Below are 27626 nucleotides of genomic sequence, written 5' to 3' on the forward strand. Positions count from 1 at the left end.
TGTTTAAACCTTTGTTTGAAAAATTAGAAGACAGCTGGCCTAAGAGGCTTTGACCTGTGAAATCATGTAAAATCATACTAAAGTGGAGAAATTCACTCAAAACGTCCATTTTAACTATGAAAAATTCAAGCTTTTGTCTCTGCCCTCTGTACTTCTTGTGATTTCAGAAATTCTGCTGTATTCAACGTTTAAAAAACAGAAACAAGCACACTAAAAATAATCACTGGCCAGAGAATTTCCTTTGATCGTGATGGCCAAGTGCTAAATAAAACCCAAGTGCTGTTCTTGCCCCACAAACACTGCAAACCACAACATAAGTGGAATAGAAAATCATCACACTTCCAAATTGTAATATTTGAATATGATATATGGATATTCCACTGAGTCTCTGACCACTCTCACAGGTTGCTACAGTATTTTAACTCTTGTTTTAAATTTCTGTATATTGGAAGCATGCTAAAAGAAGGTAATAGGACTTGATGATACATTGTAACAACTTTTACAGTAGATCTCTGTACAAACTGTTTTTTCCTCAGAGGGCTTTCACGAGGATTGTAACATTTGTTTCTATAAAGAGAACAGCCAAACTATTTTTTTTAAAGATCTTTCATTTCATTTCAGTTAATGGATCTGCATGCTATAATATTCCCAGTTTAATTTTCTGTTCCTATTATTACATCAAAGTCTCATACGTAATTATATCAAATGGCAGCACATCTAATATGTGAACATACCCGTACGACTTACTAATTAAACAAACGCTGCAGTCGTGCAGTGATTGTTAATCTTGTAATAACGACTCCTTAGTGAATGTATATTGTTGCCTTTATTTTCCTGTTTCGTTGCTCCAAACACAAAGCGGTGTATGATATTTGAATTTCATGCCTTATAACCTAGGCTCAATGCGGCCAGCAACAGGTAGCCGATTAAAACAGAGGGTCGGATATCTGTGCAACTGTTGCTGGGCAACTGGATATTTCTATGTCACTACAGCAACAATGCAGAGACGACTCCGCGGGGCACCTCGGCCAATCGCATGTTTCTGAAACTGTGTCCAGCATGTGTGTGTGTGAATACAAGACGTCCAGGTTTGTATGAGTTACCACATGTGACCTTCTCACCCCTGCGTGCAGGTGTGCAGCTCTGACTTATGACACAGACCTTCCCTCCACAAGTATCGTCATCACTTTTCACAATGAGGCCCGCTCTACTCTTCTTCGCACCATTAAAAGGTAATGACACAAGTGGCCCAATTAGACAGGAGAAATGACACCAACTTGGGTACTTGCTCTAATCTTCTTCTTCTATCACAGCACAAATTTCCCCACCGTGGGATCAATAAAGTCTTATCTTATCTTATCTTATCTTATCTTATCTTATCTTATCTTATCTCATCTCATCTTATCTTCTTTTCCCGCTCAGTGTCCTGATGCGAAGTCCGCCATCATTGATTCAAGAAATAATCCTGATAGATGACTTCAGCTCTGACCGTGAGTTTTGTTCTCTTTGTATCTGAACTGCTGGTCAGAAAGGCTTCAGATGAATGTTGAATAGATGTTGCCCTGTGCCTTTTGCTTGTACAAAATAGAAAACTGTTAAAAAAGTATGTTAATTCTGAGTTTACAGCTTGTTTGTGCTGTCTCTATGGCAACCCCCACCCACCTGCCCCAAAAAAGAAAACTGTAAAAAAATAAATTGAAGCAAACAAAACAAAGAAACTGAAAATGGAAATAAATATTAATATAATATGGAAGCTAAATTAGCTTGTTTCTGAGAATTTAGATTTTATATTTGGACTGATGGTGCACATTACAATTTCGGGTTTTCTTAATTTATTAATTTACTTGTTTATGTGGAGTATCTTTGAAGCTACTTTTATGGAAACACTGACTGGCATGAATTATAATTGTATAGTTCACCTTCCCCGTGAAAGCGGCTGTAAAAAATGTTTCTGGACATGCAAACACAGTCGGACGTTGTAAATTTAGCTTACTGTAAAATCTGACTGCATAATACAGTGTTTTTGATTTGGTAGCTTCAGGGGTTCACAAGACAGTGTACTTGTACTGCTGCTCACAAGCCCGATTAATGGGGGAGCTGTGTCAGGAAGGGTATCCGGCTTAAAATCTGTGCCAAATCAAGCATGCAGCTCTATCTGCCGTGGTGACCCCTTGGGAGAGAAGGGAGCAGCTGAAATGTGCAAAGACTCATGTAAATGTGTAGGAACAGTACTGTGCAAAAGTCAAGGCACCTAACTCAAGGGAGGAACCAGTTTTGTGTCGGCACATAAACGACACCTTAGTAAGGAATCAATTGTAAATTGTATCTTGAGGGCAATTTGTTATTACCAGCCTGTCGCAAAAAATGGTTGAATGTATGAAAAAAATAACAGCGTTTGACAGGCATGAAATAATATTTTTTGCACCAAAGAGGTGATTCCAAAGAGCTATTAGCTGAAAAGGTCTCTGCATGTCGTGCAGAGTGTCCTTAAAAAGTGAGGAAACTGGACAAGTGAAGGACAAAAGGCCTAAAAAAATCCTGCACAGACCCGACGCAGCAGGCAAGAGATGCATCAGGCCCTTCAACTGATCATCTACTGTCTCAGTGGGAGCCTGGCTTTCAAAATAAAGGAAAACAAGGAGAAAAAGCTGAGATGTACCAAATTGTATAAGACTTGAACTGAAAATCAGTGTCAGTAGGTCCGAATTGATTCAAATGATTTTGGTTCAAATCATCAATATTTACAGAGGACGTCAGGAGAGATTACAGAAGGAAGACAGTGTAATGTAAATGGTAAACTTTAAATGGAGTAGTTCTTATATTCGCTTTTTTTTTACTGTTCCTTTTTTATATTTCTAAAATCCTGACTTTGATGCCAGAAGGCAGTTACGCATGTATCAGTGTGTGTGATGAAAATACCGACCAGTCGGGAATCCAAATAATTGGAAAATGGTAGGAGGGAATGATGTCAGAAGAAACGAGTGGCCTTTTAGGTTTGTAATGCTCACAGGAAATCAGAAACTTAATGACAGGTGGCTACTTTTTATATGTCTGAGGCAAATATGAACAAATATGAATGTAAACAACAGCTGTAGCAGAAGTGAGCTGGAGAAACACATGAGTAACAGCCTGGAAAGAGAACTAGCAGAATCAGTTTAATTCACCTTACCATTTTGAAAATTGGAGTTGAATTGGTTTAATATCACCGTAAAAAGTGGCTGATGTGGTTTATGTGGCTGCGGAATTATCGGATAACCACACTTTAGTAATTATTCCCCTTTGTCAGCATCGGTCTGAGAAATTTCATGAGCTCATGTCGCCAGTGCCTTCTGTAATTACCACCGCATGGATCCTCTGTCTGTGGGAACAGCACGGCGACCTATATCCACGGTGTACTAACACCCTCACACGTGCATTCGTACCCGGAGGTGTCAAAGCTGGCCAGACATCTAAACAGTAGTGTCTCAGTGGCAGGAGCAGCGGGAGCTCTGTAGCCCACTAATGCCTCATTTATCCCGCGTCTCCTGCTGCCAGTCTACCTGCACCTTGGCTGTACCAGCAGGGTTCACAGTGAACAAAGGGTTCTTAAGCTACACTCTTAATCTCTTCCCTGTTTTGGATTTTAATTCCCAGTATTAATTATCATGTGAACCAGTCTCAAACACACTTTGGTTCCAGTTTATGGCTTTTAGTTTCGACTCAGTCTGACTGTGAGCCAGTGAGCCTCCAATTAGCTGACTTCTCCAGTTGCTGCTCTCTAATGGGTGCCATTGTTACCAGTTTCAGACAATTAACACAACAGCTGCTACAGTTTTGAAACAGGAAGGTGCACAGCATGCTTTATTCCTCAAATATTTATTTTTTCAAATTTGTTTTCTTTCTGTGAGCCGCTACAGTTTTGAAACAGGAAGGTCCACAGCATGCTTTGTTCCTCAAATATTGTTTTACTTCTGTGAGATAGTAAATTAGATTTTTTTCCTGTAGTTTCTGTACAGTTAGAGTCACTCACCACTTAGACCCAACATTTTTACTCTGGGGATTGTTGCAGTGTATGTATTACCTAATAGTCATTCTGAAGCTGAATCCTTTACAGTGTTTTACAGCGGGTTTCAGCTCATTGTTAGAGGTTAACTTTTGTGTTTTGATGAACTCTCACCGCTGTCATAGCAGCTGGTCACAGCTGGCAAGTCCCAAGTGACAGATCAGTTATTGCAGGCTTAAATAAACATGGATTCCCATGCTCTCACGGCGGCCACTACAATATTATACATGTCCTGCTGTATGAGCAGCAATTGTTATTCAGACTATGATCATAAAGGTTCAGTTCGCCAACATATATGATAAAATAAGCACGTTTTTGCTTTTCTTCATGGATTTATTTCCCACTGTGTTGTAATATCTCCACCAGGAAAAAATGTAGATGAATGAGTGAATATATTCAAATCAGGACCGCTGTGTCCAGTGTGCAGGTGGAATTTAGAGAGACAGTCAGCCGATGCAGTGAGAGTGTGAGCTGATTTGTTAGTAGACGTGACGGTGTTGGAGGATGTCGGCCAGCAGCAGCAGCAGGAGGGATTGTCCTGGCCGAGCGTAATCCTGTTAAGGCTCGCCTGCTTTAATCACAAGGACATGGTGCTCAATCAAGGACAGTGATCTTTACTGCAAGCCTGCATGTGACTCCGACAGTGTGGAGACAGGAGTACACTGGATTAATTAATGTTTACAGGACTCTATCAGATAAGCTCAGTTCAAACTTAACAGATTCACACAGTCAGTAAACTAAAGGTCCTGGGTTTGAATCCACTGGCTGGTTGAGTTTGTGGAGTTCTTCCCATGTTTATGTGGGTTTTCCGCGGGTATCCGATCTTCTTCCCACAGTCCAAAGACATACATGGGTTAGCTTAACTGGGGATTTTAAATTGGCTGTAGGTGTGAATGTTGTCTGTGACCCTGAACTGGGTCAGCAGAAAGAAACAGATGGATATATGAGATGATTATCTTTATAATTCAGAAAAATAGGATAATATACTGTAGTTTAAAACAATAACTCACAAAACTCTTAAAATTGTCATTTTTTTGTGTGTAGTCTGGGGGAAAAAATTCCCTGATGCAAACAAGCTTTCACACACACATGCATGCATACAAGCTTATACAATCTGGCTAAAAGTATACAACATCTGTTCAGTGGGAGTGATCTATGACTTTTTGCTCTTCTTGCCCGAGTCTTGTGAGTCTTCTCTACACACACCAGCTGTCCCCCCATTAGGAGCAACACTAAAGCCATACACATACACACACACACGCCCTCTGACTCTACAGTCTACATGCAAACAAATAGGTTTGTACACACAGCAAATTTAATCACAGAGGATTACAACTTGTCATGCTCGTTTCTGTCAGCATAAGGTTGTATCGCTGCTCGGGAGGGGGTCTGCTTGATCTCTCCACAATCCCTCAGCAAGATCACAAACACAGACACAAACACACACTCTCTGCTGCTAATGCCAATCTTCCCAAGTGTGTGTGTACCTGTGTTTGTGTGTTGTTTGTAATGATGTCCACTACAACAGCAGCTCTGTGCCAGCTATGGCTCATGTAGAAACATGGAGTGGATGATGGAAGTTGGCTTGCTGGTGGATTTGTTTATGGAAAAAAGGATTTTGAATTGAATTATGCAGTGAAATGTAACTCTTTTGCTTGAACACTCTGACCTGTGCACTTTTTTGTGTTTACGTGTTTCTCATTATTATAGCCTAAGTGAAATGGATGCACCAATGGATGTTTGAATGTCTTTAGCTCATATTATACTGCAGCATTAAGTGACTTTTATCACAGCACGAAGTAGTGTGCTTATTGAGGGTGTGTATCCGTAACCATGCCCTTGTTTGTCTGTGTTTATGTCTGTTCAAGTGCACTAAATCCATGTAAGTGTAGCAGCGTGGTGTGCTTGTGGGTTTGGGTGAGTGACAGAGTGTGAGATGAGGCAGCGAGGAGAAATATTTTTCTCAGTGTGTGTTCTCCTTCCACCATAAAATGCCATCTCCTCTGCTCTCCTCCCCCAGCTGAGGACTGCCAGCTGCTCGCTCAGATCCCCAAAGTGCGCTGCCTGAGGAACGGCAGGAGAGAGGGTGAGTGTGCGGGGACAAGGGGAACGATGAGAAGGGGGAAAAATGACTTAATGGAAAAGATACTGGACTGAAAAGGGGATGTATTTTGTGTGGCTTTTTTAAAGGAATAATTCATATAAAGACAAGTGAAGGCAAGCTTTGTTGCAGAAGACGGTAAAAATGCTTCACATGACAGCTGATAGTCACTGAAAATGTGTGTCCAAAAATACTGGAGTAGAAAAAACAAATCAAATGGAAAACAGAAAATGCTTAAAAAAGCGATTGTCACGGGAAAAAGTGGGCTTGTAATTGCTGATGGATGAGGCCACATTGTAAGAATACACAAGAAACTGACAGAATCCAAAAAGATAAACACAAAAAGCCAGAGAATAAATGCAAGGACACAGAAGAAGCAGAGTTATTATAGATTTATATTTTGCATTCATTTATTTATTTTTAATTCTGTTTAGCTTCAGTTCATTTACTGGGTGAATTTTTGGTTTTTATTGTTTTTATTGTTTAATAGTTTCAGTGTTACTTTTAGTCTTTCTAATTATTATAGTATGTCTCAATAAACATGTCAATCAATGATTTAGTTTTTTTACCCCCCAAAAAACTAAAACTAAAGATATTTCTTCTGTATTTTTATTTTGCTTTAGTGTGTGAAAGTGTGTGAAACTAGGAGTGAAAAATAAATTTTAGTTGACTAAAGTAAAATCTATTTTTCACTCCTAGTTTTTGTTTTTAGCTTAGGTTTAGTTAATTATAATAACCTTGACAAGAAGAAACAGTAACATCCACAGACAGCATGAAAAATGATGACAGTATTTCCACTTGCCCCCTCCTGATTTCTTAGTTTTTTTTGCTTATTAGTCTCACTTATGTTTTTCAGAGCATCAAGCAAATTATAATAGTAGGCAAAGATAACTTGAGTAAATACAAAAAAATAGTTTTTAAATAATGATTTCATTTATTAAGAAGAAGAAAAAGCTATCCAAACGTGGCCCTATGTTAAAAAGCATTAGTCCTCCTTGTTAAATCATGAATTAACTGTGATTAACCACATTTTTTGGAAAGCTGAGTCCTATTTCAGTACCCACAGCCAGGCCTGAGTACTGCCAGACTGCCAGGTTAAATCCCCAAATCACTTAAATCGAACCCTGTCTGACAAAGCTTAGGAGGCTAAAAGACCTCAAAAAGCAACTCATGGTGCCACGATCTACAGAAACAGCTGAGAAACAAAGTCATTGACATCTATCAGTCTGGAAAGGGTTACAAAGCCATTCCCATGGCAAATGGATAAAACATGGAAGAGTGGTGAACTTTCTCAGCAGAGCGCATCGCTGACTCATCCAGAAAGTTTGAAGTAAAATATCCGGTTATGAGATTGTGCTCGGAAGCTCGAGCTATAATCCAAGGAAACTATCCAAAGTCCACTTCTAAATGGCTTAAAAAAACAAAATGAAGGCTTTGGAGTGGCCTAGTCAGTCTAGTCCAGACTTAAGTCCAACTGAGATCATTTGGGTTGACCTAAAAAGACCATTCATTCTCAAAAACCCTCCAATCTGGCTGAATTAAAGCAATTATGTAAAGAAGAGTGGGCCAAAAGTCCTCCACAGTGATGTGAAAGTGTCATTGGCAGTTATCACACATGCTTGAGGATGAGTACAACCAGTTATTTGGTCTAGGGTACAATTACATTACTCATAAAGGGCATTTTGTTTCCATTAATAAATGAAATCATCATTTATATTTTGTATTTACTCAGGTTATCTTAGTCTAGTATTAAAATTTGTTTAATGATCTAAAGAATGTAAGTGTGACCAAAAAAATAAACAATAAAATATACTTTATTATCCACTGTATACCTACTGACAGCTGATATGCTGTATGGAGTACTGGGAGCTGCTGGGACATGTAGAAGCCACACCCTGAAGCTCCCAGTGCACTGTTTCTCTGCTGATGTTAATGCCACAGGTGGTATCTAACTCTGCAGTTACTGTGTCAGCAGCACGGGGGCGCCTTTAGTGCACTATGTGTTTCATAGCTCACTGACCCCGGTCTGTAGCTTTATGTGGTCTGCCACTTCCTGATTGAGTTCCTGTGGTTCTTGAACACTTCTGCTTTTCAGTAATATCACTTACAGTTGATGAAGGAATATCTGTGAGGGAAGAAATTCAACAAGCTGACTCGTCACAAAAGTGGCTTCCTACGACACTCCAATTCAGCGTGCTGTTTAGAATGATCCATTCTTTCACAAATGTTTGTAAAGGCAAAATGCACGGCTAGAGGTGGTCAGTAGGTAACTGCAGACAGGTTAGACACTAACACGAAAACAGTAAAACATCTTGAAAGGTGTTCAGAAGTCCAGAAAAACTAAACAGAGACCAAAACTGAAGAAAACTGAGGCAAAATATTGCTAAAATAATATGACGTCAAAACAAGAATCCTAAAGTAAACTGACAAAGCATAAGACTCAAAACTTAAAGCACTAAAATATTAGAAAGACCTAAAAAGAAATCATAACTTCAATATACTAGATAAAAGCTCAAAACTCAAAAACCAACACAAAATCTGATCCTTCATCAACATAAAACAATCAACATATGCGTGTCTAAGGCAAATAGACAGTTATAGTAATTTTTGTAGAAACATACACTTAATTATTATCATTAATATTATTAATTGTGTTTGGTCACATGTAAGTATAAATCCATGTCTCTGGATTTATCTGCATTCCTTACAGTTGGATCTGCTTTTTTCTGCACTGCCACACCTTTCATTTGGCAAAATCCTGTGGCAGTACTTATTAGAACCACTCACTTTATTGTTCCATTGCTCCTTCACAGGCACCTGAATGAGTTTTATTCTCTAACTCTAGGATGTCAAACACAATGACTAGTCTGTCAAAGGGTTCAGTCGAGCCTACTGTGTGGAAATTGTCTAAATCCAGGGTACAGTTTTTTTTTTTTTACTGTGTTTCTAACCAGGAAACATTTGTACTGCACACTGTTAGAAATAGATGTGGGCTCATTTTATCCCAGCCTCAGGTCTGAATCATTGTCAGGTTTTCTAGCTTCTTACTAACAGCCTTTCCAGTGACCCACCACGTAAGCTGGTTTAACCAAGGACTGTACCAACTCGTTTCATTTTAGCGTTTGTTTTTGATGACAGCAGACTGAATGTGAGAAATGCAAGGGCTTTTTTTTTCTCAAGAAATCCAATTTTTGCAAATTTCTTCTTAATTTAAAGATACTGTTTTATGTGCCGTGTCCACAAATTATAATAAGCTTAATCTTAATCTATCTTTTTCATAGGCTTTCTCGTATAGAAATACACAAGAGGGTTTTTTTTAAATAGGATGACCCAGCAAAATACAGCCCTCTGAGATTTTACTGAAGACGGTAAAAGCAAATAGTCCCCGTCCTTGTGACTGAATTGATTTTCAGCTCTTAATGGCTTCACACCTTCAGGCATCATTGACTTTCTCTGCTTTAATGCGTCAAACTGCTGCCAGAGGTCATCAGGAACTGAAGCATTAAATGTACCCACAATTACACCAAACAAGCACGAGCAGGAAGACTTTGCTATCATGGGTGAGAATTGTGCAATAGCCAGTGTGTATCTAATATGTAGTATCTTCTGTAAATTAAGGAATTTTTCATATTGCCAGATAGATTACATACATGACATTTAGCAGCTTAATATGCAGTTTTTTCTTCGTGTGTTGGTGTAAACTAAAAGCACACAGATGAGTAATCTATTGGCCTGACATTTGGTAGGTGGCCTGAAACACAGCACCAGATAAATCACTGTTTCTCCCTAAGAGGTGAAGTGCCTTAACTGACCATGCGCGTAATCCTACTCTCAAATGTCACTTAGGTTATACTGGGGAAGAATGAAATGTGAACTGGTGTGATTCAAGCTCATTCATTGGTAAAACAAAGGCTAATGCATCAGGTAGGATGATGCATGTTATCATCAATTGCTGTTTGTTTATTAATATTTTTGTGTTTGTGTAAACTGAGCACTGCTTATTCACATGAAGCTTCTGTCAAAAGAAGCTTCGGTTAAACGTCATGCATCAGAATGAGGGAGAAACTTGATTTTTTTTGAGTATTTCAGAAACTTTTGATCTATTTGAACTTTCCCACATGCAGAGAATGGTCAGGAAAAGAGAAAACAACCAGTGAGCAGCAGTTCTCTGGGTGACAAAAAAGCTTCAAGCTTTTGGGAAGTAACAATCAAGCTATGCAGAAGAGCTCACTGGTGCAGGAAATTGATGCTATGATTTGCACAAGATTGCCAAAATTGGACAACAGAAGACTGGAAAAATGTTGCCTGGTCTGAAGAGTCTCAATTTCAGGTGCAACAGTTGGATGATAGGGTCAGAATTTGACTCATTAACATAAACGCATGGATCTATCCTGCCTTGTATCAGTGGTTCAGGCTGGTAGTGAAGGTGTGATGGAGTGAGGGATATTTTCTTGGCACACTTTGGAACCCTCAGCTCATTATTGTTTAAATGCCACAGCCTACCTGAGTGTTATGGCTGACCATATCCACCTTAACCTTTATGATCACAGTGATACCTGCTTCCAATAAGAAAGTGCACCCTGCGACAAAGCTCAAATCCTTTCTTGGTTTCTTGATAATGAAAATGAGTTTCAAATGACCTCCACAGTCGCCAGATCTCAATAGATTATCTGTGGGATGTGATGGACATGGAGATTCCCATCGTGGATGTGCAGATGGCAACTGTGTAATGCTATCATATCAACAAGGACCAAAATATCTCTGAGAAAAAGTTTCCAGCAGAATTAATTAAGAATTAAGGCAGTTGATCCTTGTATTAGCAATAGAGGACGGTGAATGTTTCTTTTCTTCTTTTTTTTCCTTCTCTGTTACAAAAGAAAGGTGATAATTCTGAAAACCATCCTTTGAATTATTCAGAGAAACAACCTCCTCTTGAGGTTATTCATAATAAACTTCATGGGTGCACATAATCAGCTCAGAACTAAGTTCTGAAACTCTCGTTCTATTAAAAACACAAAGCATTTAATACATTTGTGTTATTTTACTGATCTTTGACTTTAGAACAAAACTCTTAAGATAACAGGCTTTGTTTATGGATGCTGTATAAATATCAAAGACAATTAACCTTTTCCACATATCCAGATATTACTGTAACTGGAGGCGTACTTGATGAAAAAGAAAGCTGTTTTCAGTGCCCGGTGCTTCCAGCGAGTCAGTTTTAAATGTGAACTCTTTTAAAGTAGGTTTTACCCTCAATGTTGCTGACGGGAGTGAGACAAGTTCTGGGATCTACTTTAGATGAGTCCAAATAACTAATGTCATTTATAGAGGCCGTTTATTCTCTACATGCTTGTCCAGCTTAAGTCAAACGTATATTCCAGAAATTTGGATGATGGTGATTATCATTATCATGTTTTATCATATAGCACCAATTTAATAAAGAAGAAGCCAATGCTTTTTCTGTCAACTGTCAATTGCAATGCAACAATCTCAAAAACTGCAGGCAGGCCAGATCAGCCTGCCTAACCCTACCCTAACCCATGCTGTTGTAATAAATGAAGTGGTTTGGCATTGTCTTGCTGAAATATGCAAGGCCTTCCCTGAAAAAGACGCTGTGTGGGTGCTCTAATACCTTTCAGCAATGATGATGCCTTTTGCACATGTAGAAGATGTCACGTCATCTGAGTTCTGACAACAAGACTGAGGGTCTCTTTCCTCTTTCCATGGCGCCCTCTGTTCTGAAATTCTGTTTTCTAAAAAGGATTTAAAATATAAATTAAACTGACCTCAGAACAGTTTTCAACTCAATCCATTTTAAAATCATTTTGGCCCAAAGAAGACAGCAGCATTTCTGGATCATGTTCATTTATGGCTTCTTCTTTGTATCATAGAGCTATACCTGCATTTCTGGATGAAACAACAAACTGTGTTCACAGATGCTGATTTCTGGAAGTGTTCCTGAGCCTACGCAGTGATTTCTATGACAAAACCACAACTTTTGTTTTAACGCAGTACTGCCTGAGGGCCTGAAGATCACGGCCATCAAATACTGACTTTTTAGCTAGTTCTTGCACACAGAGATTTCTCAAATTTTGTGTGACATATTATATAAAATAAAGAAAGAAGGGGGAAAAAACAAATCATGAGACCTACTTTGACAGACTTTGTGTCTGTGTTGTTCAATTTATGCAGGTCCAGATATGAGGGCAACCTCATCCTTGAAATGAATCACCATCTTAGTGATGGTGATTCATTTTGTCCATTTAATGAGGGCAGTTCGCTTTATATCTCAAGGAATACATCAGGTTTTCCATCACATTTATATCCCTTCTGTCTATTCACGAATAAGAGGTTCCAACCAGAAGAATGTTACACAAAACCGCTATTTTTTCATCCATGTTCATTTTAGGGTCTCTTTTATTTGGTACAATGTCTTCTCTCCTTAAGAAAAGTCTTTAAAGATACTGTATTTCCCCAAGATGGACTTTTAAGTCTTTTCAAACAGGGTGCAGCGTTGCTTATTTGCAAACACTGAGATGAGAAAGATTTAAATACTTCCAGCCATTTTTCATCAGTTTGATACAGCTATTTTAGATGTAAATGTCATGACCTTGTGAGTGAGGATCATCCAGAACATGATGACATGAGGAGGAAACAAAGGAGTTTGTAATTATAACCATCTCGGTTTCAGAGATACAGATTTTTGCAGATTCTCCCAAAGCTCATTCGGAACAGCTACTAGAGTGATTAATAGCTGTCCACAGACTGAAGAATAGTTACGGTTGACAAAAAAATGACTATGGCATCTTAAATCAACATAGAGCATTTTTAAAAGTGACCCAAGATGTCACCAGAAAATGTAATTTCCAGAGATTTCTTTCAAGGATCAGAGTCTTGAAAACAACACTTCCATTAAACAGCATCAGTTTAATAAAACTGTGACCATCTGAGCGGTTTGAGACTTCAGTGTCATGTGTTTCCTTCAGGTCTGATCCGATCACGTGTGCGAGGAGCCAACATGGCGTCTGCTTCGATCTTGACCTTTCTGGACAGCCACTGTGAGGTCAACACTGACTGGCTGCAGCCTATGATACAGAGAGTCAAGGAGGTACAATCGCACAGGCTCACACACACACTTAATCAGACACTTAAATGCATGCTGCACATATCCACACGCACAGCCTCATGCATATGCTTGGAGGTGGAACAGTTATTTTCTTCTCTGTGGTAGATTTTATTGACTGTGATGCAATATGTTGGCACTGCGTGTTGTTAAATAAACACTCAATTTGTTCAGCTAAGATTCAAGTCAGACTATACCAGATGTCACACACTGCTCTGCTGCAGCTGGAAAAAGTTTGGTGGGCTTTTTCCTCCTCAGTCTGTTTTCCACTCTGTCCTTTGCATGAAATCACTTCATATAGTGCGCTGCATTTAAATTGTGCTATATATAGTTGTCTCGCCTGATTCGGGTTCATTTTTCTTATTTGATAAACACATTGTTCAGTGACACTTGGGAGCTGACTTTAATGAGACACAATGATGATTACTGAGTGACCAAAATCCTAATTAGCTTCTCACAACTGAGTCTCCGCTATAGAGGAAACTCTGAATGGGATAATGAGGGAGTGGTTTGGTTGAGTTGGCTGCTTTGTGTAGCAGCTGTGGTGCCGTGCACAGCGATTGCGTTTATTCTTACAGCATAGTCTTTAAATCAATAACACTCTTTGTTAATGACAGATTTTCCTGATTCACTGCCTCTTAAAAAAATAATTAGCCGTCCATCAGGAGCACTATAGTACTGTCACATCCGGCCGCGAGTGTTTTACACTTCAAAATATGATGCGATGCCAGCCAGTCTTCATTATGTGGTGGATTTATTTATTTTTAAAAATTGTGGTGGTATTTCCATGTGAACTTTCTGGGACGTTTCAGCTGTAAGCACTCACTGTTTCTGTTCCAGTCTGCTTTCTTTTTCTCACAAAGTCCCACAAGTGAGGTGCACAGAGAATGGAAATACACAGCGGCACAAAATCTTGTGCAGAGATGAATGTTTAATTCCTAAGAAATGAGTGTATTGATATAGCTGCGGAAAGAAATTCATCACCTGCTGATGAGTAACGACCTGTGACTGTCTCCTCCCTGCCCTGACATTATTAGCATCCTGTGACTGTGACTGCTTACGCTTTAGAACAACTGCTGATCCCCCCCCCGTCCCAATCTCAGGCTGTCCCAATGACTCTAGTCAGCAGGAGCTGTTTCATTTCATATTTCTCTTAGTAATCACCTTTCTCATGTTCATGACTCGTACTAATGTGTGACACTGTGATGTAGCTCCTGCAGTTTCTTCCTCGTCAGCAATGCACTGCTTCTTAATTTTCTTCCTGCTTGGCATTTTAGCAGCATGCTTGCTTCTCCAGGCTACAGTACAAGAAAGGAGTTGAGAAAAGAAGAAAAATCAATGAATTTTCTTTACTTTTCTCAACTTGTGGCTTGTTGTTTTACTTTAAAAGATATCTGGCATCTCGAATTTTCTTTTTGGGGTATTTTTGCCTTTATGTGACAACACAGAGCAGACAGGAAAGACGGGAAAGAGCACAGGGCGACACTCAGTAAAGGGCTATGGGTCAGAATCAAACCTGAACCGAGGCTCCTGTATTTCAGCTGTATAGTATATGGGCTCCTGCCCAACCAGCAAGCTAAACTGGCACCCAGTGAATTAAATTTTCTTATTGACCTAACTACAGTATACCTGTGAGGTTGACAATAACATTTGTTTCAGTGGTGTGCTTTTCTACCTTCAAAGAACATAACAAAGTTCCTTGTGTTATATTTATTACTTCTCACCTGTGTCCTCTGTATATGTTATTATGTCATTTGAGTTTTGCATTTTGCATTCTCTTTGGATTCGGTTCTTTTTACTAGCTACTAGGGAGGGGAATTGATAAGAATTTAATCATTCCGATTCCACTATTGAAATTACCCATCAGTTCCTTATCAGTTTTCTTATTGGGTTCTCACTGGCTCTGCTTTGAGAGTCAACACCATCTCTAAGCAGCATATCAAAGACATTACATTCATGCAAATTAATTGCATGTTGTTGGTCAAATGTTTGTGCATGTTGGAGGTATAGGCTACACTGCCACACATCAACACAAATCCCTAATGAGGACACATGTGTGATCTTTCTTTTATGCTGAAGACTTTTATCTTTTGTCTTTCACCGCTCCCCAAGTTGATCTTAGTTCTCTGTTCATTTTCGTCTTATTTCCTGTTTTAGCTCTTTGGTTTTCTGTATCTTGTCTAGTTTACTTCCCCTGTTCATTGTCTTGATTAAATGTGTATAGTCCCCACCTATTTGCGCTTCCCTCATTATCAGCTGTGTATATGTTGTCTCAGTCTACTTTTGTCATGTCATCCATGTAGCTGTGTGTTTCCTAACCATGTATTCCCTTTTTTTCCTGACTTAGTTTCCCTAGTCATTTCTGATATTTGGATCCCCTGGCTTTGCTCCTTGTGGATTTTTGGATTTTGAACTCTGGACACTAAGCCGCTGCATTAAATGCCCACTTTGTGTTTGAGTTCCATCTACTTCATCCGGGTGCATCTTAAATCTCCATTCCACACAGCTGGATATAAAAAACAAAAAAACAGCAAAACTTCCCACATCTGAATATTATGCAAAATCAAACCTATTTCAGCCTTTAGGAGAGTTCTTCAACTATACACTGTATGACCACAATTGAGGAGTTCCTCAAGTTTGAAAAACTCTGGGCTACTGCTGATTAATCAGATTAAATTATGTCACAGAGAGACATAGGGAGGCCAATTTTGATGTCCATTTAAGTTACCATATGTAGTCCTTTCCCCGATAAAGGACGGACTAATTTCTTGCCAAGAGTTCAGTGGAAATATCTGTAACCGCTAATTATTAAAAGCTAAAACATAAAGACTAAAAAACATCTAGCTAGGGATAAAATCCATGTAGATTACATGTTTGACCCTTTTTCTGCCCAAAGATGTGCTTAAGATGTTCTCTTTGGGATTTGAATAGTTTTTCCAGCTTTTTTTCTTTAACCTTCATGCTAAGCTGAGGTTAGAATCTCCTGACTATACCCTGATATTAATCGCAAAGACATGAGCGCTTCAAATTTAATTCTTGGCAAGAAAAGTAGTAAATGTCACAAAAAGACTGATATCCATAGATATATCCCTGTCCCCTTGGCCTTCCTTGAAAAGAAGACTAAGTGTTTATCTGCAGGAATTAAAATAGGCCTTTATTTTGCTGAAGGACAAAAGTCTTCTGTTTGTTTAGAAAGTACACCAGAAAACATGCACCCATTCAGAAACTGCATGCAGGACAAATCAGGCTACAAGCTATAAAGTCAAGCTACATATCATGTTTCTTCAGTGCAAACCTCACAGTTTATAATCACAAGACTCGACACATTGTGGGTGTGCGCACAACTTGTTTGTGTTTCTTGGGCTTTGGGCAGCTGTGACTCATCCAGCTTGCATTACAATCTTTTAGTCTGACGTTCACAAGAGTGCTGGCCTCAGTGATAATTTACCAGCCCCAGAGTTCAACTGCACCCCGCCTTCCATTTGCTCGTGTCCCAGAGACCACAACCCTGGTTTTATTAAAGCCTCTGGGGGCAGAAATAATGATGAATAATAATCTTCTCTGTTTTAACTTAATTATGCTTTTCCTTTGTTAATTAAAACCAGCAGGCGTAACAGCGTAATTCAAATGTTGCTAATGTGCAGCAATGAGCTTCTCACTGACAAATGTAAAGGGAACATGATTCAAATAATTGTCTGGCTAATCTTATGTGGTCAGTTTACCTTGCTTGTTTTCATCTTCGCTGGCACAGTTCCTTTAACTATATTATTAAATCATAAAGAATAATTGTAATGCTCTGAAGGAAAAGTCATGTTTTTAATTTTAATCTTTTACCCCAGCATGCATTGTCTGAGTTTCATAACTCAAAGACTGATCCTGGATGATAAAGTAAAGGAACAGAGATCCTGACATATCAAATGGCAAGAGCGTATTGTGAATTCGTCACCTGCCCATTCCTCGGTATGATTGACAGAGATCAGAATCATAGATTATGAAAGAAATATTTGGACTGACAACAGACGCGACGACACATTTTTGTATTATTGTGTCTCATTTTTGGTTCTGTGAAATACAAAGTGGTATTAGGAGACAGGACAGGGCTAGCTGGTTATCACACTAATTATGGTGGATAGCTGTGTAGCACCATCTGACATGATGTTAATATGTTGATAGCACATTTTAACAGAATAACATACACACCTGTTTCAGTTAACAAATACTATTTCACAGGCAGAGTACTGTGTCGTAAATTCAAAGACAGAAAAAAGGTGACATTGATTTTGGAAGTGCAGCCACTTTATGCATTACCAAATCACAGAGACTCATTAAAAGCCCAATAAATGTCCATTGCTTAAAGCTGTTGAGAGCATCACTTTTTAAATTGCTCTCTGGCAGAGTGGCTTTTCACACTCGCTCTTCCCCCGCACTCTTCGGCGCAACAAGCACAGAGTTCACAGCGGGTTCAATCTCTGATAAAGAGACGGACAGTTCTAATTGGAAACACTCATTTGGATTGTCCCGAGCTATAAGCTGTTTGACTACATGGACACAGGCACCCATTCACAGACAGATGCAGGCAGCACATATACGCTCAAGTATGCACAAACCAATCAACAGTTCGGTCTTTTAGAGTTTGTGTTGGATCTGCAGCTGACGGTCAGATTTGAGGGCTTAATGGGAAGGTTAGGGACACTCAGCTGATGTTCTTCAAAAGCAATCAGTATGTGCTTGTTATTATTCACATCAAAAGAATAATCAGAGCTTACATGCAGACACAAGTTTAGAGTACCACACAGAGTTCTTCCAGAAAAATTGTTTGATTGAAACAAATAGTTTCTTTCTACTAATAAGGATACATTTTTATGAAATGTTCTTGCTTTATTTAATTTGATTTCTTAGCATTACTCTTATTTTCATGTGATCAGAGGCTGGAAATTATAAGAAAAACCTGAAGTTAGAAATGCAAAGGTTTAAATATGTTTTATTCTTTAACTGGAAATCAGTGTTTTTTCAAGTATTTTTTAAAACTTTAATCCATCTCGATTTGTTGAAATAAATTAAACAAATAGTATTTAAGACTTTAAATATTTAACAATAGAATTTATTTATAATAATATGTCATTGTGTTCTCCTCCCATGCAGGATCATACAAGAGTGGTCAGCCCCATCATCGACGTCATCAGCCTGGATAACTTTGCCTACTTGGCTGCCTCTGCTGACCTGAGAGGAGGTCAGGGTGTAATAAACAGATCATACACAGTGGTAGTTGATCACACAGAGATCTGCAGGTTTAACAAACCCTTGTGACATGACATCATGATTCCTGACAGAATTCAATACCTATGACTGAACAATAAAAGAGGTTTAAATATTTCATTGTTTTATTGAAAAGCAGTGATTTATAGAAGAGAGTTTTTCCACAGATGTAAGGCTACGATTGATATTAAATTCAGGCCAATATATTAGATGAAATCATGCAACTGAGTCCAGCCAGAATATCTGTCATCTTGTCCGCTTTGGACTCAGGTCTAGACAACAGGAATATAAATTTGAAGATGAGAGCTGACTTTTTGCTTCCCCCATGCTTTTTTGTCAGGATTTGACTGGAGTCTCCACTTCAAGTGGGAGCAGATTCCCATTGAGCAAAAGATGGCAAGAAGTGATCCCACTCAGGCGATAAGGTATGTCTACAATGATATTTAGTGTGATAATATGCTTTGACTCATACCTGGAACACTCCCTTATGCATTATACGTGCATTATACCCTCACAGGCCACTAATGCCAGTATCTAATCCACCAATATGAAAGCAACTCAGTGCGTTTAGGCATTTAGATGGTCAAGATGACCCGCTGAAGTTCGAACCAAGCATCAGAATTGGGAAGAAAGGTGATTTCAGTGACTTTAAGCATGATAGATGAACCCAAAGTCACAAAGCTCAAATCATTTCAGACTGGTTTCTTGAAGATGCCACTGTACTCAAATAGCCGCCTGTGGTGGAACAGGAGAATGGAATCATCATGCTGTCATTTCAACATCGACCAGAATCTCTGAGCAATGTTTCCAGCACCTTATAGTATCTGTGCCATAAAAAAATTAAGGCAGCTCTGAGGAATAAATAGAATCCAACCCCAGTACCAGCAAGATGTGCCTAATAAAGTGGCCAGAGAGTGTATATTGTATGAGAATGACACATTATGGATTAATATGTCAGTTTTAGTTCTTGGATTACTAAAGTTAAAATAGAGAGACATCTCTCACTCTACAAAAGTTCAAGATAAATCATCATAGTTAGGTCCTTTCTATGTTGGTATTTGCAGTCTTTTTGTGGTGTGTTTTCCCCCTAAAACACGTCCAAATTGCGGCAAAGTAGTTAATGCATAACATCTGCTGAGCAAAATACAACTTTAAGCTCCTTTGATTTGTTGTTTCTTTCTGGAAAATATTCCCTTCTGGTGATTCTGATGAGGTCTGCCTGAATAAGCGAGCAAGTGAAGTTTTGTAACTCCTTCCCTTCCTCCACTCTGCAGGACTCCCGTCATCGCTGGTGGGATCTTCGTCATGGACAGGAGTTGGTTCAACCACCTCGGCCAGTATGACACCCACATGGACATCTGGGGAGGGGAGAACTTTGGTGAGATCATCGATGATTTCTAACCCTACTTGAATCAGATGACTTTTATTATCATATCATCCTCCACACGCATCCCACACCAAATGTCTTTAAATAAAACTAAGCCTTACTCTGCTGGCAAAGACTTACCAGACTCTAACAATGTAAATATTCCCAACTTTATTCAAGATGAAGGATTCCTAACAAGTTTATGTTAATTGATGACATTTACAATTACCTAATGTTGGCTAGGAGCAGGAAAGTAGGAGGATCAGAGTTAGCACATGTACTTAGCAAAATAAAAGTCATAATGTTTATGAATAATTTTCTCATTCAGTGTAAAATAAAAACTGAGCCCTGTGTTTACAAGGTTTTCTAGCAAGTAATTCAATTACATATTAAAGAAAATAATGTTTGTGTCAGTTTAGTGCTACAGTAAGCGTATTTTGTAAAATAAGCTTACTGTAGCATACTGTTTCCCACAAAATGATTTCATGTGTTAAGTCTGCATGCCTTCCTCTTTTGAATGCTGGAAAGGTCCGGCATCTCCAAAATGCTAAATATGTCCCTGGAATTTGAATGATCCACTACGACTGCTTTCATTCTGATGATTTACAGCTAACAGCCATTTGCTACAGGAAACAGTAGCAGGTGTACTACGCTGATACTGGAATGATACACATCAGGGCATTAATTCTAGGAGAGATTGACAAAATGACAGGCACGTCTTCAGTGGTATGCCTGCATTTTTGGACTCAACCACTGCATCTTTCCTTTTGCAGAGCTTTCTTTCCGGGTGTGGCTGTGCGGAGGAAGTCTGGAGATTCTTCCCTGCAGCCGCGTGGGTCACGTGTTCAGGAAGCGGCACCCGTACGATTTCCCAGAGGGCAACGCTCTTACCTACATTAAGTGAGTAGGCTGATCTGACTGATGACAGTTATTAACACAGAAACAACAGAAGGACGTCTCGCTTGTTGTTCGCCCTAAAATCTCAAATGTCACATGATTCAGCTCCACTCAGTGTGAAGTTAAATGCTTCGCCAGGCAAACTCACACTTTTCATACATCTTGACCCAAGTGCCAGTGAGAGATGAGCGTGTAAGAGAACTATGAAAGCATCCACAGAGCTCCTTATTTTACATTATTGTTCTTAATACTTAGTAAAGGTGGAGATGCTCACAAATATCTGGCTCTGTCTGGGAAGAGTAAAGCAGCAAGTTTTGAACTGTTGTATAATTACCCATAATGTGCTGTTGCTGACAGACTCTTTAGATAATGTTGCTTTTTATGAATCAAACCCAACATTACTAGTTGAAAATGCACATAAAACGTAAGATCTCAAAGCACAATAATATCTGTAGCGGAGCTGCAGTGAATAGCTGACGTATGAAGGCTCCAGAAGCATAGCACTGTCATTAAAGCTGGCTGCAGGAATGCTGGCAGCGCTGTCATTACCATGTCTGAGCAGGTGTTGTGTCTCTGTCCATGCAGGAACACCCGCCGGGCCGCTGAAGTGTGGATGGATGAGTATAAACAGTACTACTACTCTGCGAGGCCGTCGGCTCAGGGGAAAGCCTTTGGCAGGTTTGTCTGCTGCCATCCTCCTCTCCCGTATCTGTTTGTATCATACAGACACAAGTTTACTTTAATTTAACAATATGATTCTGTGTCTCCTGAGTTTCTGAGGTGTTTATAAGGTACCAAGTTTTATACGCAAGCATTAAAAAAATGCTTTGCATGCCATTTTTTAAATTTGCATGCACTGAGACTTCAACTAACATTTATTTATTTTAATTACAGATTATTCAGGGGATTTGTATGTTCTGTTAAAATAATTTTAAAATGCCTGTGATGACGTTACTCAATCCAAGGTGGCCCAGTTAAGACAGCAAACCCTTACATTTGATAGATGAAACCAGAACAGTTTTGCTTATTTTAAAGATTACCAAAGCAATAAATGAAGTTTAAACGCTGATAATCTTCTGTTGGACCTGCAAGTTCCGTTCCTATTGTATAAAAGGCCCAACACCTGTAAAAATGCAAAGACATAAGAAGTAAGAAGCAAAAAAAAACAAAAACTGAGTAAATAAAACACCCACACACACTGGTTTAACACTTTAAAGAAAACCTGTGTTAGCTGAGTGTGTAATTCATACTCCGTAAGCTGTTGATGGTAGGTTCACGAGGTTAAATGCACACTTTCTTTCTCATTCTCTCCTCCTTATCTTTTTTTATGTGTTCTATCTGCATTACTTCTCTCTGTCCCTAAATGCTTATCTGGTCTTGCAGTGTCACAGACCGTCTGGCGCTGCGACGGAAGCTGAACTGCAAACCTTTCCGCTGGTACATGGAGAACGTCTATCCCGAGCTGAGGTAACGAGGTTAACATTCAAGCTAAGCGGCGAGCATTCATTTTAAAGCGGTTTAATTCTCCCTCAATGGCACAGCATTGGAACACAAAAAATTAAAGTGCCATTCCCAACATTTTTTATCACATTCAGAAAAATATTTCAGTAAGGAGGAATCCTTTGGAAAAACTGAACACAATTTACTGAGACACAGAATTCAGTTTAGCCGTTTGGTAATTAGATGCCGATGATCCATCAAGGCAGAATGGAATCCTATCAGTGACAGGAATTAGGACAGGAGCCCCGGAGTCTAGTAGACTCTAGTGGTGGTGAGCATGAAGATGGAGGCTTCGACGGGGCTCTGAGTGACCCGGGTGAGGCAGAGATGGGAAGAAGACAGGTTGCACAAATGAGAGCCTGAAAGACAGAATGACAGAAGAGATTTAAAGTATATAGAATGGAAGCTAATTGGCTCACAGGAAGCAGGAAAGAAAATGATTGGACTAGAGCAGGAGTGTCAAACACAAGACTTAAACTTTGTACTTTTACAACTTTTCCTAATAATAAAAACCTCCCCTGTGGTTATTTATACTACACCAAAGTAATGAAGTAATCAATAAACTATTAGATGACAGAAGAATCCTTGTTTTTTTCACTACCTACAATAGAAATGTCTTCTTTTTTTTTCTCACAATGAGTAGTTAAGGTATAGTTAGGTTGACAGAAATGGTAGTTTCTTTGGTCCAGTCTGTGTAACATCAAAGGTTGTACTTGGCCCACAATGTAAAATGAGTAATCATGTTAGTATTGAGTTTGACAGTGTGGAGAAATTGAAGTGATGTAAAGAATAGACTAGGAGCCAAACACTTAGGAAGCAGACAGCTGAGTGATTACAGATGTCCCTTATTGAACTTATGCATAAGCTTCATTAATTACTGTACTTACACTTAAAGGGGTTGATATAAAAAGATTAACTGGCACAAGATTTTCTGCATTTCTGCACTTATAAAGTTCAGATTCAATTGGCAATGACTGGAAAATATCTAGTGTGAAAACTAGTATTCTTTTTGCTCACATGTGTGAGGTCATATGTATGGCTATCATAGAAAAAAAGCTTTTCCCATCAGCAGATGGATATGAAAACTGAGTCGTAGTGTCGGACTCTCCACAGGGAACATCCATTTTTCAGTGGAGATGTACATTATTTATGCAGTGCATCATAGAAGTTTTTGTGGATCACATTTTAGTATCTGTTTTGAATTATCTGTTATGCAAGAGAGACAAAGACTTTTCCAAACACCATTAGAATCCAACAAATGGAAATGTTCTCATCATGTTTTCACCTATGTTTATTTCTGATTGATCTCTGGAAGAGGCTCCAGTGAAGCAGAAATAACATTCAAGCTCTGTTTCCTTTAAGATAAAACTTTTTTTTTTCCCCTGAAGTAATCTCGAAACCCCTCGAGGTGCCATTACCCCGAAGTTCAGAGCCAGTCATCTAAATATAAATGATCTGGGTGGGAACCTCTGAGTGGGTTATCAGCTTGTATCTCACAAGCTTTTTTTCTCAATCTACTCCCTCGCCACTTCAGCTGTATCTGCTCCAAAACCTCAGAGTGTAATTGTATATAGTTTTCAGAACATGTTGCAATGATGCACATTACTTAGCGTTGCAATTCAATTACTCAGTTTAATCCATCTGTTCTTTATTGTTGAAATAAGACCTTTCACTGGCTTTGCGCCTGTCTCTTCTCTCTTGGCTCCCAACAGGGTCCCTGAGCAGGAAGCAGTGTCCAGTGTGTTGAAACAGGGCGGTTTGTGTCTGGAGACCCGTGGGACCGACGGCCTCGGGCTGGCAGAGTGTAGGGGCCTCGGAGCCAACAGGCCACAGTCGCAGGTCAGGACTTTACCGCTAGAGGGCGATTTATTGTGGCTCACAGTTATTGTTAGAAATACATCAGACTCTGTCCTGCACGCTCTCATTTTTGGTTCTAATTGAGTTCTATTAAAGCCGTCTCAGCGAAATGCAACTCTTTTTAAATTATACGCTGCTGTTCAACAGCCCAATTTGTAAACAGTGAATGGTAGATATTAATATAGGTGCCTGTGTGTGTGTTTGTGTGTGTGTGCGTGTGTGTAATGCATGCTAAATTATCCATATGTGGCCTGACTTGCTCTTAAAAAACACTGGCACATATTGTTTGAAGTATGCAAGAGATCCTTCCTTTAGATATTCCATTGACTTAAAGGTGTGCTTGAGTTTTTTTAAGTGTGCAGATACATAGATTTTCACTTATGGTCCCATTAAATTAAATCATGTCCCAGGATTCCATCTTTATAAACAAGTTGGGCATAAAATGGGATTTCTGATTCGTATTAGTGGAAATCCATTACCCTCTGAAGTAAAGTGCCTGATGCACAGGTTTCTAAACAAGTCATTGTTCCCAGTTTAGTAAACAAATTGGAAAAGCGCATTATTAAAGACTACATTTAAATTTTACTCCATATTTTTAACATGGTCACCACAACATTCCTGTAGTGGCACCACTCTGTATCGGTGGGGCCCACCGCCACAGTTTAAGAACCACCGGTCTATTTCACATTCTTCCTTCAGATGATAGCAGTCATACATTTTCTGTGTTTTGCAGAGATGGGAGTTAATAGAGCCGCTGATCCGGCAGCAGGACCTTTGCCTGGCAATTTCTGCTTTCACAGCAGGGTCGAAGGTCAAGATGGAGCCCTGCAATACAAAAGAGCCGAGACAGGTAAGAGGAAATACTGTTAGCTGATCAAATTGTATTTTCAGAGCCATAAAGAACTGGACTAAAGCTTTTTTTTCCTACTATTGCCTGTGCATTGGTCATGGCAAATTGAACAGTCTCTGCTAGCAGTCAGTGAGGGAAACTTTAACCGTTCATCAATAAAAAAAGCTTTATAGTAATAGCTTTAAAGGATAACATAGGTGGGTGTATTTATCTTAGCTTGGTGGTGTCCACACATTTAACACACGCACTGTGCAATTGTCTTTGTGTTAACTAAGGGTTAAGAAAAGAAACAGGACATGCTTTAATCTTGTGCTGTCAGTCACCGTTAACATTAGGTCTTAGGTTTTCCAGAAGGTTACCTCACTTTTGGCATCAAGCTGTTCATGCTTGATGTGCCACTCGCAGAACTGAAGTCGAACATAAAAGATTTGGACATAAGAGGTGGTTTCAGCGCAGATGCTCAGCAGCCCGCCTGCTGATGATGCCAGGAGGCTGAGACAATCTGAGTGTTCTTTTTGCACTGTTGCAGATCCTGCCAAATAAGAGTAGTTGACTTTATAGATGCAGTAGAACAAATGCTCCCATAACTTCAGACCCCACCCTGTTCCTTCCTTGTTCTCCTTTTTGTGATTATTTAATGCTAGCATCCCGGGGGGAATGGAGTTGGCTGCACGGTGATTTATAACACTGAAGAGGGAGTTATTAACTCAAACCATGTGCCGGACTCTTGCCAGGCTTTCCTCTCATCTCTCAGCTGGCCCATCGAAGTCCTTTGAGAGTAGTTTTGGGAGGATGCCCATCAACAAGAAACCAGTTATTGCTGTGGGAGACATTTGGGCTCTTTGTCCTGAGGCTTTAATCCCCGAGAAAGAAAAATAATACTTGTGTTTTTGACTTTGCCGCACAGAAGATAATTAACACTGTAGGCATAAAGTGACAGTGGAACCTTTATAAAAACATAAACGTCAACATTAAATAACCGTCTGAAATGGTTTACAGCAATATTTTTTCTTTCTGCCATCAATGTCTTTTTGATATTTTCAGTTTTCAAATCTTTCAACAATTCTGAAAGAATTTCATTATGTTTAGGGCTTTATTGGCGATATCAGATCCAGTGATCGTCTAAAAGCTGTTTTAGAGCCAAGGACAAAATGAATAAATGTAATAAAATACTTGGAGTTTCTCTGGCCAACCGATCACAAAATAATGGTGTCAGTTGCATATTACACAGTCTCCTGTTTATTGATGCATTGGCGCAGTGACATATTATTTCCTCCTTAAACAAAAGTTCTGACTGAGCACACTCTTCTAGTAGTTACAGTGTAATAACACGTGCATACACAGACGCGCTCTCTCTGGGATTTGAAGATTAACCCCACATTCACCTCTAAACTTTAATAAGCCTCCATGTGGCTCTTGATATCTGTACTTGGCATTCAGTTCAGCTCTGAGTACTTACTCAGTGACCCAATAAAGGAACCAGTTATACCTGGTGATTTGCAGACATCCTGCCCGAGGGACAGGTGTTTCTGGCAGGCTTTCCTTTCAGCTTTCTTGTCAGATTTGCTTTACACACTGTGATGGTAGAAAACAATATTCGATTTATGGAATATCAGTCAACACCTGGCTTTGTATTATGTCAGTGTTGATGTATATCCTCACTGCTTGTAAGCCAGTAGCCCCTCCCTTGTAGCTAAAATGGCTTGTTTAAGACAGTGGATGAAGTGAGGGGCTGTAAGCCCAGTATTAGAAAAATGAGGATTATTTTGAAACGTCACAGTGCAAACTGACTCCAAGAATAGTGCATCTGTAAAAAAGAAATGAACAAAGTGAATGACCATCTTTGCAACTGTTTTAGTGAAAAAGGAATATTGCTGAACTGCTCAGACTTGGTTCACATGACTGTGCATTATACTTATAATTTTAAAAAAAAGATCAGGTAACCGTGTACAAAAAGAATAAACTGTAAATTTATCCAAATTTACTGGGTAGTTTATTGGTATAATATTGCATATTATGTTTTTAAAATCCTCCTCCACAAGCAACTGAGTAAATGTAGTCATTCTCTATGACATGTATTCAAGGAAAAGTATTAAGTAGTTGAAATGCCAGATTCTTTACTGGACTTTAAGTTATTTATGAGAATAGATGTTCTGAATTAATCTTTAGCTCTGAGAAATGCAGTAACAAATTGAGTCTGTGTTATCTATGATTAAAGATTAGATTCATTATGTAGATTGATTCAGGACACCTTGTGATCTGAGGGCAAAGAATGGTGAAGGTGGGGGAAGGAAAGCAAAAAGAAAAGTTCACTTTTTCACAAATCTATATCCAGATCTGAAGCCCCTTTAAGTCTCCGGAGGTATAAAAATAAATAACTTTACACAGTATATGCACATGACTGAAAATGGCCCCTACACAGGACATCTTATCAGCAGAAACAAATTGTTTCTTCTCTCGTGGGATGGCAGGCTGCCGTGGTCTGCAGCTGGCTGTACAATGATTTTTCCACCGAGAGTGCAGAAAGTCAGTCATTCATGTGATTACTGCAATCCACCCCTGACTCAGTTCATTTCTCACTACTAACATGAACCTCCTGTGCTGATGCACATCATTTATGAGCCATGGATTAAC

General features: G+C 39.2%; 1 protein-coding gene across 1 annotated transcript in view; it reads left to right on the forward strand.

The window, feature by feature from the left end:
• The window catches only part of galnt16 (UDP-N-acetyl-alpha-D-galactosamine:polypeptide N-acetylgalactosaminyltransferase 16), a 37466-nt gene that overhangs the window by 8835 nt on the left and 1005 nt on the right, over positions 1–27626 (forward strand). Inside the window, exons 3-14 of the mRNA XM_005477406.4 lie at positions 1134–1232; positions 1423–1490; positions 6063–6128; positions 13130–13251; positions 18409–18496; positions 18863–18947; positions 19797–19900; positions 20662–20788; positions 21371–21463; positions 22169–22252; positions 23998–24124; positions 24876–24992. Of these exons, the coding sequence (XP_005477463.1) occupies positions 1134–1232; positions 1423–1490; positions 6063–6128; positions 13130–13251; positions 18409–18496; positions 18863–18947; positions 19797–19900; positions 20662–20788; positions 21371–21463; positions 22169–22252; positions 23998–24124; positions 24876–24992 (1180 nt within the window). The remainder of the gene's footprint in view (positions 1–1133; positions 1233–1422; positions 1491–6062; positions 6129–13129; positions 13252–18408; positions 18497–18862; positions 18948–19796; positions 19901–20661; positions 20789–21370; positions 21464–22168; positions 22253–23997; positions 24125–24875; positions 24993–27626) is intronic.

The sequence above is a fragment of the Oreochromis niloticus genome, linkage group LG19 (assembly GCF_001858045.2).
Source record: "Oreochromis niloticus isolate F11D_XX linkage group LG19, O_niloticus_UMD_NMBU, whole genome shotgun sequence".
In the NCBI taxonomy this organism is placed as follows: Eukaryota; Metazoa; Chordata; class Actinopteri; order Cichliformes; family Cichlidae; genus Oreochromis; species Oreochromis niloticus.